General features: G+C 40.8%; 1 protein-coding gene across 4 annotated transcripts in view; it reads left to right on the top strand.

Annotated features, from left to right (window-relative positions):
• phka2 (phosphorylase kinase, alpha 2 (liver)) overlaps positions 1–15,227 on the top strand; it is a 72,417-nt gene that overhangs the window by 14,347 nt on the left and 42,843 nt on the right. For all 4 annotated transcript variants that reach the window (XM_034194783.1, XM_034194781.1, XM_034194778.1 and 1 more), the window contains exons 6-16: positions 55–135; positions 258–356; positions 467–613; positions 4,567–4,620; positions 5,543–5,665; positions 5,780–5,875; positions 7,737–7,844; positions 9,108–9,186; positions 14,281–14,415; positions 14,506–14,615; positions 14,742–14,886. In XM_034194783.1, the coding sequence (XP_034050674.1) occupies positions 55–135; positions 258–356; positions 467–613; positions 4,567–4,620; positions 5,543–5,665; positions 5,780–5,875; positions 7,737–7,844; positions 9,108–9,186; positions 14,281–14,415; positions 14,506–14,615; positions 14,742–14,886 (1,177 nt within the window). The remainder of the gene's footprint in view (positions 1–54; positions 136–257; positions 357–466; positions 614–4,566; positions 4,621–5,542; positions 5,666–5,779; positions 5,876–7,736; positions 7,845–9,107; positions 9,187–14,280; positions 14,416–14,505; positions 14,616–14,741; positions 14,887–15,227) is intronic.

The following is a 15,227-nucleotide window of genomic DNA, read 5'->3' as shown; positions in this document are numbered from 1 at the left end:
GAGGAGAAGATCAGAAAGGATAGTGCTGTCATGAGCTTTTTATTTCTCCTGTAGGATTATGGAATGTGGGAGAGAGGTGACAAGACCAACCAGGGCATTCCTGAGCTCAATGGTAGCTCTGTTGGTATGGCCAAGGTACTGAAGATAAGTACCACAACTCTCCAACTATTGTCAACATCTATAATATGCACGACAATAGAAGTGAGCCTGGGTGTGTCCAAGAATCTTACATTAAATGCATGTTCACTTATTTGCAGGCAGCTCTGGAGGCCATTGATGAGCTGGATCTTTTTGGTGCACACGGAGGGCCTAAATCTGTAATCCATGTTATGCCAGATGAAGTGGAACACTGTCAGGTATGGCTCACTTTACCTCCAGCGCTGACATTGTCAGTAGTGGTGTCGTGTCATCTGATCTCTGCTGGGGTTACTCTACTCTGTGTCGTGTGTAACCCCCCCCCCCACAGTCCATCCTATGCTCCATGCTGCCACGAGCTTCTCCTTCCAAAGAGATTGATGCTGGCCTGCTCTCTGTCATTTCCTTTCCTGCCTTTGCTGTTGAAGATGTTGACCTAGTGGCAATCACCAAATCCCAGATCATAAGCAAACTACAGGTACAGTCCTGATCAGAATTATTGGCACCTCTGTGATTTAAGTACAGAATATAAAATATGTTCACAGCAAAATGTTAAAAAAAATTTTTTTAGAATAAAGTCTCTGTTTTGTTTTTGTTTTTTCTACTGGCAGCGAGTCATGTCCTGTCTGCGGGGTGTGTGTGTGTGTGTGTGGGGGGGGGGGGGGGGGGGGGTCTCAGACATTATGCACACACTGACAGACACTTATACAAACTCACCTGACTGATATGAACTCATCTCATCTGCACACATGATGCATGCCTCCTCTCTCCAAGACAGGATTGTCTCAAGGCACAAATCAAGTATCAAGTAGACTTTATTAGCCTCCAGGGGCAATTTGTTGTGCAGCCAGCCGTAGAACACATTCGGACATACATAAACATAACATGATCTTAAATATGGCATAAAAACTCACCATGAAAACACACCACACAGTAAACATAATAACTCAATAATAAGAAAACCTAGTTAAAAACCACTCATGTGATAGTGTTTAAAAATCTAATAGTGGGAATAAAAGAGTTCTTGTACCTACTGGTCTTACATTTATTAGACATAAATCTATGACCAGATGGAAGCAATGTGAACTCGGGGTACAGGGGGTGACTGGAAATTTAGGGAAGGGTACAGAAACATTTCTGCTACTTTGGCAGCCCCAATGAGAAATTTGCCAAAAAAACAAAACTGGTTTCATGTTGTCATTATGGGGTGTTGAGTAGAATCTTGATGGGGAAAAAAAAAAAAGAATTTACTCCATTTTGCAATAAGGCTGTAACATTACAAAATGCGGAAAAAGTGAGGCAAAAGGAATACTTTCCAGATGCACTGTAGAGTGATGCACACCGAATTTGCGTGCACAGTATGAAATGCCTTTAAGGTGTACACGTAAAGCAAGGTTGTTTCAATGGGATTTTGAGATTAACCATCCAGATGGGCAATTCGACGGTAACGGAATTACAATCTGAGCTAATCTGTGATGGTTAGATGCCATATGTCCAGATTTTGCTGCTGTTGTAATTCCATTACCATAGAATTGCCCAGTGGAACTGCTGCAGGCAGAATGTTTTAAGGCAAGTTATCCCTAAAATAGTGTTTTAAATATTTCACATTCTTGAAGTAACATTATTGGTAAATAAAAATAAACCCTAGCCAAATACAAAAAGCACAGGCGTTAGATCAGTCTTGTTTAAGTCTCGAAGCCATGGAGCCCCTGTGTGCGGCGGCAGCTTTAACCCCGTGACTTTGATGGCTTCATGTTTCTATTAATAAATCAGTGAATGAATGTTACAGATGTCATTTGACCACTTCTTGAAACTACAGTATCAGTTCTAGTTTCAATCCCTGTTCTAGATGATCTAGATGATCTTTGCTTCTCAGCCAATCCTAGAACCCAGACAAGTCACCTTGGTCTGTTTGTGGGCTCATTCAGAGTGGAAAGTCACTCACTTCAGTTGTCACACTCATTCACATGGCACAGAACCCTTGTAAATGCTAAAAAATGGTCATGTCAGCCTTTTACTTTTTATTCAGTCCTATAGACAACATACTATGCTGCTATGAAAACCCATGGATGTGTGGATGGGCTATTTTCTTTTCCAGGAAAAGCAAAGAAGCAAAGAATATGTGAACAGTATTTGAGAGAAATACTCTTAGGTCTTTAGTGTATTTAGAAAGTGTTTTAGGTCTTTGAGATCAGCTCATGGAAAATGGGAGCAAAAACAAAAGTGTTGCATTTATATTTTTGTTCAGTGTACATACTCACCAGCCAATTTATTAGGTACACCTTGCTAATACTGGATTGGACCCACTTTTGCCTTAATTCTTCATAACATCGATTCAGCAAGGTGTCGGAAATGTTTTACAGTGATGTTGGTCCATTTTGACATGATGGCATCACACAGTTGCACATTCAACCTTTCTGCCCATTGTAATCTGACCTCTGATGTCAACAAGGCATTTTTGTCTACACAACTGCCACTCACTGGAACTGGATATCTTCTAAATGCTAGAGATGGTTGTGCATGAAAATCCCATTAGATCAAGAGTTTCTGAAACACTCAGACAAGCCCATTGCAGAAGCAACCATGCCACATTCAAAGTCACTTAAATCTGCTTTCTTACCCATTCTGATTACTTGGTTTGAACTTCAGTAAGTCGTCTTCACCACGTCTAGATGCCTAAATGCATTGAGTTGCTGTCATGTGATTGGCTGATTAGCAATTTGTTAACAAGCAATTGAACAGGTGTAGTTAATAAAGTGGCTGGTGAGTGTTTATATATATATATATATATATATATATATATATATATATATATATATATATATATATATATATATATATATATATATATATATATATATATATATATATATATATGAAAACTTGCATATAATGGATTCAGGTTGACCGGTGAATGTCGAAGTCCGTTATATGTATGTAACGGATTAGTTACAGTCAGGAGGCACCGAATGATCTACAGGGAATCCTGAATTGGAACCTGGCTCATTTAATGATGGGTCAAAACTTCTTTTGAAAAAAATAAATGTCTCCCTTAAGTAAGTGTTGGAAATTATGTGCATTAAAAGGATTACATTTAGTTGAGTCAAGTCCACTGTGGAGTGGTACCATAAAATCCTGAATAAAGCCGATTTGTGCTTCTGCAGCTCTGTAATTCCATGGCCAGGCAGTGATGTTGATGTGCACGTTAATCTTTTAAAGGTCTCCGTCACGTCTATGTGCAGTTTGCAGCAGGAACAGTGGCTTCCTCTGGCTTAAATTATCCTGTCAACGAGCTTCTTTATACAATCATCAACCTCTAAATCAAAGGTAATCTGTACAATTTCCTCCATGAATTGCGGGTCATTTGAGCGTCTTTTTCCAACTCCATGTTGTGAATTTGGGCATATTTGTGGACTTTTCTGCCAAATGTATTTGATCCATGATCGAAATGAAGTCAGCGTGCACACTGCAAAAACTTAAAATATGATGGAGGAGGAAGGACTGAAACCAGAAAAGTGACAAATCTGAGCCTTTTGTGGCGTCCAATTTAGCAAGTGCGTCAGGTTCCGGAGAGCCAGGCAGAGGGCTGTGATCTGAAGCTCTTTTGTTCATCCCACCCAGGGTTATGTGTGAAACCTGACACCATATTACAGTGTAGAAAAGAAGGCCGGTCTTTTAATCACAGAAATGAGGTGCCCACTTCCCTCGAATCGGTGAGTGTCAGTTCGAAACTTAATTTCATACCTCTGTTACTGGGCATGTCCAGACTGCTCTGTCACGTATATGCAAGGGGTTTTTGATGGAAATACATTGTGATTGGATGGGACATTTTGTCTGATGTGAGCGAAAATCCATTATACAAAATCTGTTATATATAGTGTTTATTTCATGCAAAACCATACAAAAACATTGGGGCTTTTGTCTGGTGAGTCCGAATATCCGGTTTATACGATGGCTGTTTAGGCAACATAGTTATGCCTCATTGGATATTGCAGTCTCAACAACTTCATCTTCCTTGAGTCCCCATGTCTTATTCCATCTTTCCCTGTGTAAGTATATGTAGTACAGCATTTCAGATGACTCATCTTTTTATTTTTTCAGTTGTGTATTTATTTATTCCTTCTTTCAGCAAATATAAAAGTAACATCCATCATCAATATATGTAGATAAAACATCAGTAATCTGAACATCAGAATTGTCCCACTTAGGATCTGCCTCAGCCACCAGTGCTGTTCAGTTCAATAAAACATCTGAGAAGGAATTTTTTTTTTTTAATGCTTATACCCTGAAACAAAGCAAATGTAAAAAACAAACAAACAAAAAAACGTACAAAACATAATAATAAACCAAAGGCGTAAAGTATTAATGACTTGAATGTCAAATAGTTATGATAGGATTTAAAAAGATGACTGTCGTCTTATATGTTCACAGGGTCGTTACGGCTGCTGCCGCTTCATCAGGGATGGACATCATTGTCCGAGGGAGGTATGATGTTTCATTTCGCTGTTTATAGTAGTTGTGTATTTTAGCGGTGCTGCCAAAACGTAGTGTATCATGTTACATTACATCAGTGTATTTGAATACTTTTATTACTGTCAGAAGTTGAGATTCTGTTTTTTTTTTTTTTTTTTTTTTTTTTGAATAGCTTATAATAATTATTATTATTATGTGTGCACACTTTGAAATTTCTTTTTCAGTTCATTTTTTTATGCCTCCTAGTTGAATATCAAGAAACTGTGAATAGCTGAACTAAGAAATTTGATATGAAAATAAATTTGGATTAGCTTACATTTTGACCAAAATATAACATTTTATGATGCACCCAGTTCTCTAGAACAATAAAATCAATTTTGAGCTGATTTGCATTGGTGCAAAGACTATTGTGTTTCTCAAAATAAATCCCAGCAATGATTATTATTTTAATTTTCTTTTTATGAAGTGTTATGTAAAGTGTGCCCTTAAGATTTAACTTTCTCCACACGTCTGCAATACCCGTTTCATACATTGAGTTCTTTTATTCATGTTTTTAACATTAGATTTTCCATTTGATGAGTCCAATTTTAGGTTCAATCAAATGTTAGTTGCCACTGTATATTAAGATTCCTTGATATTTTTCTTTTCTTTTTTTCCTTTGGTTATCATTAGTTCAAATATATATTTTTGAAATGACCGGTCACTGCCTGGAGGAACATAAATATTAAAGAGCCTCATTACAGTACCCCACTCTTGGTGATGTGTGTTTGACTTTTTTCCTATAAATTCTAATTTCCATTTTAAGTGAACACTAAAGTGCTTCATGCATGACTATTTCTTATGATTTGTATGTTTTTTTATTTTATTTTTCTTAGACCATAACTTCAGTAGGAATAACAGAAAACATAAAAATCAACTGTGGCTTACCTCCTAGGATCCGACTCGCCTACACTATGATCCTGCAGAGCTCAAGCTCTTTGAGAACATTGAATGTGAGTGGCCTGTGTTTTGGACATACCTCATTTTGGATGGTATCTTTACTGAAGACCAAGTGCAGGTAGTGCGAACAAACATGGTGCTAAATGTGTTGTATCTACTGCATAAATGCTGTCATAGCATTTGCAGTTACATCATAGACATCATACAATAAGTCAGTATGTGCTGTGCACAGGTGCAGGAGTATCGTGAGGCGCTAGAAGGCATTTTGATCAGAGGCAAGAATGGCATCAAACTGGTGCCAGAACTTTATGCTGTACCTCATGACAAGGTATCCGGTATTTTGAAAAGTGTGGGTGCGTGGGTGGGGTGGGGGTGGGGGGGGGCAAAAAGGCAGACATATTTTTCATGTCATATGTGAAAAATGAAATAGTGAAAACTATGATATTGCACCTCAGGAATGAGTTTAATAAAATTGAGAAATGATTACAAGGGATTATTAAAGTTATATCTAATCCAAATAATTTTTAAATAGTGTTTACCTGAATTCTCTAAGCTATAAGTGCAGATTTCTCTAGTTAAGTAGTTTTAAATTGACCTTTTTGTTCTTGGCACAGAACAAAATCTTACACCTTCACCTTGAGCTTTGCAAATTTGTACATTTGCAAATTTGTTGTTTCATACATAGTGTGAAGTTTGGACAAAGTGTACACTTAGTGCGCATGACCAAGGAATCGTGTGCAAACCGTGTAATGTTGTCCCTGTGGGCCACAACTATTTGCGCACACAAGCGCCTGAAAGACAGAGTGTGCACTGTATGAACCCATCGCATCCTCTCGCGGCAGGTGCCGGCCAAATTCCAGGTGACACGCACAAACACCAAACACTGCTCACATGGCACTTAGAAAATGTGCGGCCAGTCTCACTCTTGGCACGACAACAGACTGCAGACAATCACTGTCGTACTGCTGTGAAATTTGTCTAAGTTCCCCACGAGTGTGACTTTGCAAACACACACTAACACGTGGGTGTGTGCGCTCCACTCATGGGAGGCGTGGCTTCCGACAGAAGCAGCTGTGGTGATCTTTCATTCTGGACGTCACAGCTGGAAAACATCTACTGTGTTTGGACAGTTATGGACTAACAACTGTCCACTGTGAGGTGTGTGTGTGTGTGTATGTCTGCTGTATGTACGTGGACATAAATAAAAACATATATCGCCATGGTGGCGACAGGCTGCAACAAGCGAGCGTGCACACGGAGCGGACACTGACATCTCCTCAGGTTGAAACGGACAGTCAGCTCAGAACACGCAGCGGGCGATCTGACCGTCACGTCACCCACATGAGCTCTGTTCCACATGACACAGTGTTTATGCTGCGGTGCACCGTCCACAAGATGCGTGTGTCGGGCAGAACACGCACGCAGCCAACTGGATGCACCTTACCAGTAGATGTGGACATGATCCGAGCACATACAGTGCTGTATGTCCGCGACCATGGGTTATCACCAGAGAAACGGATGGATCATATTTGGATTGCTCGCTTCATAAATGTGGTGTTTTTATATGGTGTGGGATTTAAATTTTTTTTGTAATATTTCCATGTCCTTCCTGATATGAGGCAGCTTTCAAAGAACAGTTGCATAGCTCAGTGGTAAAGTCTCTGACTGGGAATCGGAGGTTTTGAAAGGCGTGAGTTTGTGTCCTGGGTGGTGTGTGTGTGTTTTTTTTTATTTTTTTTTTATTCCACATAAGCAGCACAATGTGGTCCCACAGGTATGGGCTGTTTTTTATTTATTCCACATAAGTGGCGCAATGTGGTTCCAGACCTACCAGCTGTTTTTTTTTTTTTCTTCCATTTCACATCATTTCTTCCATGTAGTGCACCTGTCACTGTTCCTGCTCGACGGACACCGGCGCGTGGGTGAGCTCTCGTACCGGGTTCATGCACACCTGCCCGTCAGCGCGATGTTTCGTGCGTGATGTTTCATGCGCTAATTTCGAACTGTTTCGTGCTGTTTCACCGTTTTTGTCCGAACACTGTCCATACTTGGCACTATGTGTTAAGGGGCTATAATGTTTGACCAAATTTTAAGCAATTTTTTTTTATTTTTTAAGTTTATTTGTGTGATCTACTTATATCGGTATGTCTCCCCACCACATAGATGTGAGAAAATTTTGTATGTTGCAGGTAGAAGAGGAGTATAGCAATCCTCACTCAGTGGACAGAGTGGCTTTGGGGCAGCTCCCTCACATGTGGGGACAGTCACTCTACATCTTGGGCTGTCTTCTGGCTGAGGTAACTCAAGATGGGGTTATGTGCACAGTGCACTGACATTTCTAATATTCGGGCTTGTTCAAAGGGAGGCATGTATAGCGTTATGTGTATAGCATAAAAATACATCTAGCTTGAGCTGTTACGATGTTTACAGCTCAAGCGGTAGTGTGGGTCAGTGTATAGAATGTACCTCAAAGCCTCTGCAGTATTTTTACACCATCAATATGTGACATTACAACTGTGGCAGGGGTTTCATCACTGTGTTTAATGACAGTATTTTGCAGTATGTTCATACATTTTACCACTAGTACCACATTTTTCATACGTTTCAGCCATTTCATTAGTTGGGTATCCATTATAGATTTGTGCACATTTTAAGCAGTATTTTTGGAATGATGACAAAACACTATATTGAAATGGCTGGGTTTTCATTGATTGATTGGAGTGGGATCATTGGGTTTTATCCGCTTGCAACAACGCATTCTAATAGTCATGGCAGCGGAAGGGTAAGTCCCACTAAATATTGCCATTTTGGGTTCTTTAAGCCAACATTTCTATAACATTCTCTCTTATAAGGCTTAACAAGCTCTCAGTCTCTTCTTCTGTCTGCACATTTGATGCCATGTATTCTGGAATGTCATGTGACACGTTCTGTGCATCATGTGACCTGCAATAGTGGAAACGTGTTACCATTGCCGTTTTGCAAAATATGACTTTTTCAAATCATCTAAAAAAATGGCTTCATACAAGCAGAAAAAACTCTTATGCAGTTTTGCTGCTTCAAATTGTACAATTTGGAGGTTAATACATACCTGCTTAGTGACAGTAATCGGTGCATTTGGGATGTGTGTATGTGACTAGCAAATTTGTTTAAATGAAGAAAGGAAAAAAAAAAATTGAAAACTACTTTGACTTATGTTTTTGTCTTGCAATCTTAAATAGCCCAGAAGTCACCTGAGAAAAGTTGTTAGGCATACACTGTTATCCTTCTTGGATATAACTGGCAACATGGGGGGGATTCCGTGTAGTATTTGCTGATTTTATGTCAACCAAGTGGTATTTTACACATCTCGTGTGCACAGTTGACCACTAGTTTTAATATACTCCTACTGCATTGAATATCAGTGACTACCAAAAAGACAAAGCTGTTAAATTTAGGGTGTGTCACAAACCTGTAACAACACTGATTTTGTGTTAATGAGGAAAACGCACTTTTATTTTGAAAATTAAAGACTGCTGTCATTGTTTTCTCAATAACATGTCCTTCTTTTCACCTCTTTTAAGGGCTTTTTAGCACCAGGAGAAGTTGATCCTCTCAACAGGAGATTCTCTACAAACTTCAAGCCAGATGTTGTGGTACAAGGTTTGTGATTTAAGTTTGAAGAAAATGCCCAGAAATTTATATCTACAGGTTCACTGTACAGCAACCTGTTGGTCTTTTTCCCCCAGTTAAAAAATTTTTTTTTAAACTTTTTCCCCCTTCTTAAAGGACATCTCACATTTTTTAACGTCCCACTTAGCAAGACAACATAAAAGTACTCATGATTGTAAGTCTCTCTGCACACATGTGCCCATCATTAGTGATCTGTAATGTATTTTATTCCTCTCACTCTAATCGTTAGCAGGTGTATTTCTGGAAAACGTTTCACTCCGCAATTCTGAGCATTTTTCAGTGTGTGACGCATTTGTTAGCAAAACGGAAACATCTCAGTGACTGACAGACAGAGGGAAACAAACCTGCTCCATCCAAAAAGGAAGCTTCTGAGCTGCCATTCGAAAGTGATGGCTTGGATTTACAGACAGGAGACGACACACTTCACCCAGAAACTCTTAACTTTTTCAGTGTCGGATATTGGAAACTGAAGTGTGGTGATGTGCTGTTTGTGTGGATGCTGGTTTATTAAAGCTGTGGACATGGACGTGGGGACATCTCCATGATGATGCTGTTTTTAACAGACTTCCTGACACGGAGATGTGTTTATGTTGGTAAAAGTCAGAATACATTATTTCCAGGAGTTAATGATACGTTATTTAATGTGCCACAATCGTGAGAGACGCGAAGCTGCAGTCGCACGCACACACGCATGTGCGTACTTTGATCTCGTGGACTTTACATTTGGAATTAAATCTATAACACAGTGGTGAGTCTAGCATGTTCAGGATTTTACCCCTTTTGTGTTTTGTGGCAAGGTCTTTTGTTTGTTTTGAGTGTGAATTTGGAGCTTGTGTGTGTGCGTGTGTGTGCACGTGCACGTGTGTGTGTGTGTGCACGCTCGCGCGTGCAGGCTGCTGCTCGTGGCGCCTCTCAGCTCACTGCCGAAAGGAATGTCTCCAAGACGTGTTTTTCCCCTGGCAGCAGATGTCTATTTATTTTATTTTTTTTAGATTTTATTGATAACAACACTCATACAGTAGTGTTCAGAATAATACACTCAACAAAAATATAAACGCACCACTTCTGGTTTTGCTCCCATTTTGTATGAGATGAACTCAAAGATCTAAAACTTTTTCCACATACACAATATCACCATTTCCCTCAAATATTGTTCACAAACCAGTCTAAATCTGTGATAGTGAGCACTTCTCCTTTGCTGAGATAATCCATCCCACCTCACAGGTGTGCCATATCAAGATGCTGATTAGACACCATGATTAGTGCACAGGTGTGCCTTAGACTGCCCACAATAAAAGGCCACTCTGAAAGGTGCAGTTTTATCACACAGCACAATGCCACAGATGTCGCAAGATTTGAGGGAGCGTGCAATTGGCATGCTGACAGCAGGAATGTCAACCAGAGCTGTTGCTCATGTATTGAATGTTCATTTCTCTACCATAAGCCGTCTCCAAAGGCGTTTCAGAGAATTTGGCAGTACATCCAACCAGCCTCACAAACGCAGACCACGTGTAACCACACCAGCCCAGGACCTCCACATCCAACATGTTCACCTCCAAGGTCATCTGAGACCAGCCACTCGGACAGCTGCTGAAACAATCGGTTTGCATAACCACAGAATTTCTGCACAAACTGTCAGAAACTGTCTCAGGGAAGCTCATCTGCATGCTCGTCGTCCTCATCGGGATCTCGACCTGACTCCAGTTCGTCGTCGTAACCGACTTGAGTGGGCAAATGCTCACATTCGCTGGCGTTTGGCACGTTGGAGAGGTGTTCTCTTCATGGATGAATCCCGGTTCACACTGTCCTGATAACGTTTTGAATAATCAGGTCCCATCTTATCTTAGGGACCTCATAGTACCATATCACCCCAATAGAGCGCTTCGCTCTCAGACTGCAGGCTTACTTGTAGTTCCTAGGGTTTGTAAGAGTAGAATGGGAGGCAGAGCCTTCAGCTTTCAGGCTCCTCTCCTGTGGAACCAGCTCCCAATTTGGATCAGGGAGACAGACACCCTCTCTACTTTTAAGATTAGGCTTAAAACTTTCCTTTTTGCTAAAGCTTATAGTTAGGGCTGGATCAGGTGACCCTGAACCATCCCTTAGTTATGCTGCTATAGACTTAGACTGCTGGGGGGTTCCCATGATGCACTGAGTGTTTCTTTCTCTTTTTGCTCTCTATGCACCACTCTGCATTTAATCATTAGTGATTGATCTCTGCTCCCCTCCACAGCATGTCTTTTTCCTGGTTCTCTCCCTCAGCCCCAACCAGTCCCAGCAGAAGACTGCCCCTCCCTGAGCCTGGTTCTGCTGGAGGTTTCTTCCTGTTAAAAGGGAGTTTTTCCTTCCCACTGTCGCCAAGTGCTTGCTCACAGGGGGTCGTTTTGACCGTTGGGTTTTTCCGTAATTATTGTATGGCTTTGCCTTACAATATAAAGCGCCTTGGGGCAACTGTTTGTTGTGATTTGGCGCTATATAAATAAAATTGATTTTGATTTGTCCAGGGCAGATGGCAGACAGCGTGTGTGGCGTCGTGTGGGTGAGCAGTTTTCTGATGTCAATGTTGTGGATCGAGTGGCCCATGGTGGCGGTGGGCTTATGGTATGGGCAGGCATCTGTTATGGATGAAGAAGACAGGTGCATTTTATTGATGGCATTTTGAATGCACAGAGATACCGTGATGAGATACTGAAGCCCATTGTTGTGCCATACATCCAAGAACATCACTTCATGTTGCAGCAGGATAATGCACGGCCCCATGTTGCAAGGATCTGTACACAATTCTTGGAAGCTGAAAATGTCCCAGTTCTTGCATGACCGGCATACTCACTGGACATGTCACCCATTGAGCATGTTTGGGATGCTCTGGACCGGCGTATACGACAGCATGTACCAGTTCCTGCCAATATCCAGCAACTTCGCACAGCCATTGAAGAGGAGTGGACCGACATTCGACAGGCCACAATTGACAACCTGATCTCCTCTATGCGAAGGAGATGTGTTGCACTGCATGAGGCAAATGGTGGTCATACCAGATACTGACTGGTATCCCCCCCCCAATAAAACAAAACTGCACCTTTCAGAGTGGCCTTTTATTGTGGACAGTCTAAGGCACACCTGTGCACTAATCATGGTGTCTAATCAGCATCTTGACCTGTGAGGTGGGATGGATTATCTCAGCAAAGGAGAAGTGCTCACTATCACAGATTTAGACTGGTCTGTGAACAGTATTTGAGGGAAATGGTGATATTGTGTATGTGGAAAAGTTTTAGATCTTTGAGTTCATCTCATACAAAATGGGAGCAAAACCAAAAGTGTTGCATTTATATTTTTGTTGAGTGTAGTAGTGCTATGTGACTAAAAGTATAACCACAATTTTTCATGATTTCTTCACATTTGCGAGGCATTCATTTTGTTGGTTTGGAAGCAAGATTTTGCTCATTTACTAGTGTGCTTGGGGTCATTGCCTTGTTGAAACACCCATTTCAAGGGCATGTCCTCTTCAGCATAAGGCAACATGACCTCTTCAAGTATTTTGACATATCCAAACTGATCCATGATACCTGGTATGTGATATATAGGCCCAACACCATAGTAGGATAAACATGCCCATATCATGATGCTTGCACCACACTGTGAACTGTGGTTTGAATTCAGAGTTTGGGAGTCGTCTCACAAACTGTCTGCGGCCCATGGACCCAAAAAGAACAATTTTACTCTCATCAGTCCACAAAATATTCCTCCATTTCTCTTTAGGCCAGTTGATGTGTTTTTTGGCAAATTGTAACCTCTTCTGCACGTCTTTTATTTAACAGAGGGACTTTGCGGGGGATTCTTGCAAATAAATTAGCTTCACACAGGCATCGTCTGTCACAGCACGTACAGGTAACTCCAGACTGTCTTTGATCATCCTGGAGCTGATCAATGGGTGAGCCTTTGCCATTCTGGTTATTCTTCTGTCCATTTTGATGGTTGTTTTCCGTTTTCTTCCATGCGTCTCTGGTTTTTTTTTTTGTCCATTTTAAAGCATTGGAGATCATTGTAGATGAACAGCCTATAATTTTTTGCACCTGGTATAAGTTTTCCCCTCTCCAATCAACTTTTTAATCAAACTACGCTGTTCTTCTGAACAATGTCTTGAATGTCCCATTTTCCTCAGGCTTTCAAAGAGAAAAGCATGTTCAACAGGTGCTGGCTTCATCCTTACATAGGGGACACCTGATTGACACCTGTTTGTTCCACAAAATTGACGAACTCACTGACTGAATGCCACACTGCTATTATTGTGAACACCCCCTTTTCTACTTTTTTTTTTACTAATAGCCCAATTTCATAGCCTTAAGAGTGTGCATTTCATGAATGCTTGGTCTTGTTGGATTTGTGAGAATCTACTGAATCTACTGGTACCTTGTTTCCCATGTAACAAGAAATATACTCAAAACTTGGATTAATCTTTTTAGTCACATAGCACTACTATTATTCTGAACACTACTGTAATTAATCGTGCACAAAGCTGAATCTGGAGCAGAGATTGTTATTGACAGGTTGTGTTTATGACTCATGGCAGCAGGTGCACAGAAACCTTCACAGAGCTGCAGCTTTTACCGTGACTCCATCAAAATGAACAGTTTTCGCACACTGGGACGCGTCTAGTAGCGATGTCACTTGTCAAAAACACCGGAGTACTCACGAGTACTTTTCAGACGTCTCCGCAGCTGTTTGCTGTGAATGCCGTATAGTTTGAAACCAGTCACAGAAGTGCACAAAGTAATCCCGGTGGATCATCAGATGGTCACTAGCAGCCTAAATCTTAATTGTTATGATTTCAGTACGACATGTTCTTGAAGTCTGGATTTAAAATACTAAGATAAGATGTTCAGTGAAGTTCTGTCTGTCTGTCTGTCTGTCAGTCACTGTGATTGTGATTGACAGCTCCTCATTGACATCTGAGCAAGGAGCATGGAATAAAAAGACCCTCAGACTGTCCATTGAGGCTCTAATGTCAACATTTGTTTAGGCACTATTCAAAGAAGTCAAGATGTAATGTCGTTTTTGTTTGTGTGTCAGTTTGTGTTCTAGCAGAGTCTGAGGAGATCCAGGAGTTATTGAGCAAACATGGGATAGATGTACAGACAGTATCAGAAGTCCTTCCAATTCGGGTTATGCCTGCTCGTATCCTCGGCCACGTCTATGTCAGACTGGGTAAACAAGTTGTCTTTTCTTAGCCTTAGCCTTCCTGTGTGTGTAGTAGTATAATATAATAAATGTGAATTTCTTGTGTTGTTGCTACAGGGAATTGCAAGAAGCTAAACTTGAGTGGGAGACCTTACAAACACATTGGAGTTCTGGGAACATCTAAATTCTATGAGATCAGAAAGCGCTTTTATGTTTTTACCCCTCAGGTAAAACAAGGGTGACTGTTGCAAAGCCTTTGTCTGTCACATGACTCTAAAATTATATTTTAAAAATATGATTGTCATCCTCTGGTTTTGTATCTGCTGACTTGCCTTCTTGTCTTTTCGGCCTAGTTTTTGGACCAGCATCATTTCTACCTGGCTTTGGACAACCAGATGATTGTGGAGATGTTGCGTACAGAGCTGGCCTATCTGTCCTCTTGCTGGAGTATGACTGGACGCCCCACGCTCACTTTCCCCATCACACGCAGCATGCTGGGTAAGGCACTTGTCACATGGCTCATTCGTTTATGACAGTTTTTTTTTTTTTGTTTTTACTCATGCATGCATTTTAATTGTCTGCCAATTTTTCCGTTTGGGATCTTGCAGAATTATCACTCATATTACTAACATAGAAGGTTCATCACTGAATGCACACCCGTACAGTCTAGGGCGCATGTGAGCTGGCATTTCCATGCTTGTAAAGTCTTTGATCTTTAAAGTATATTTAAATTATTTTGGGCTATATTTCAGTTTAAGTTGGGGGGTGGGGGGCAATGGGCACTTTGCATCTGCCACAGGGTTGTGTTTCATTCTTCTAACTTCTTATTCTCCCATTAG

This window comes from Thalassophryne amazonica, chromosome 2, assembly GCF_902500255.1.
Source record: "Thalassophryne amazonica chromosome 2, fThaAma1.1, whole genome shotgun sequence".
Classification (NCBI taxonomy): domain Eukaryota; kingdom Metazoa; phylum Chordata; class Actinopteri; order Batrachoidiformes; family Batrachoididae; genus Thalassophryne; species Thalassophryne amazonica.
The sequence above is the reverse complement of the archived record's forward strand: the minus strand, read 5'-3'. Positions and strand labels throughout refer to the sequence as shown.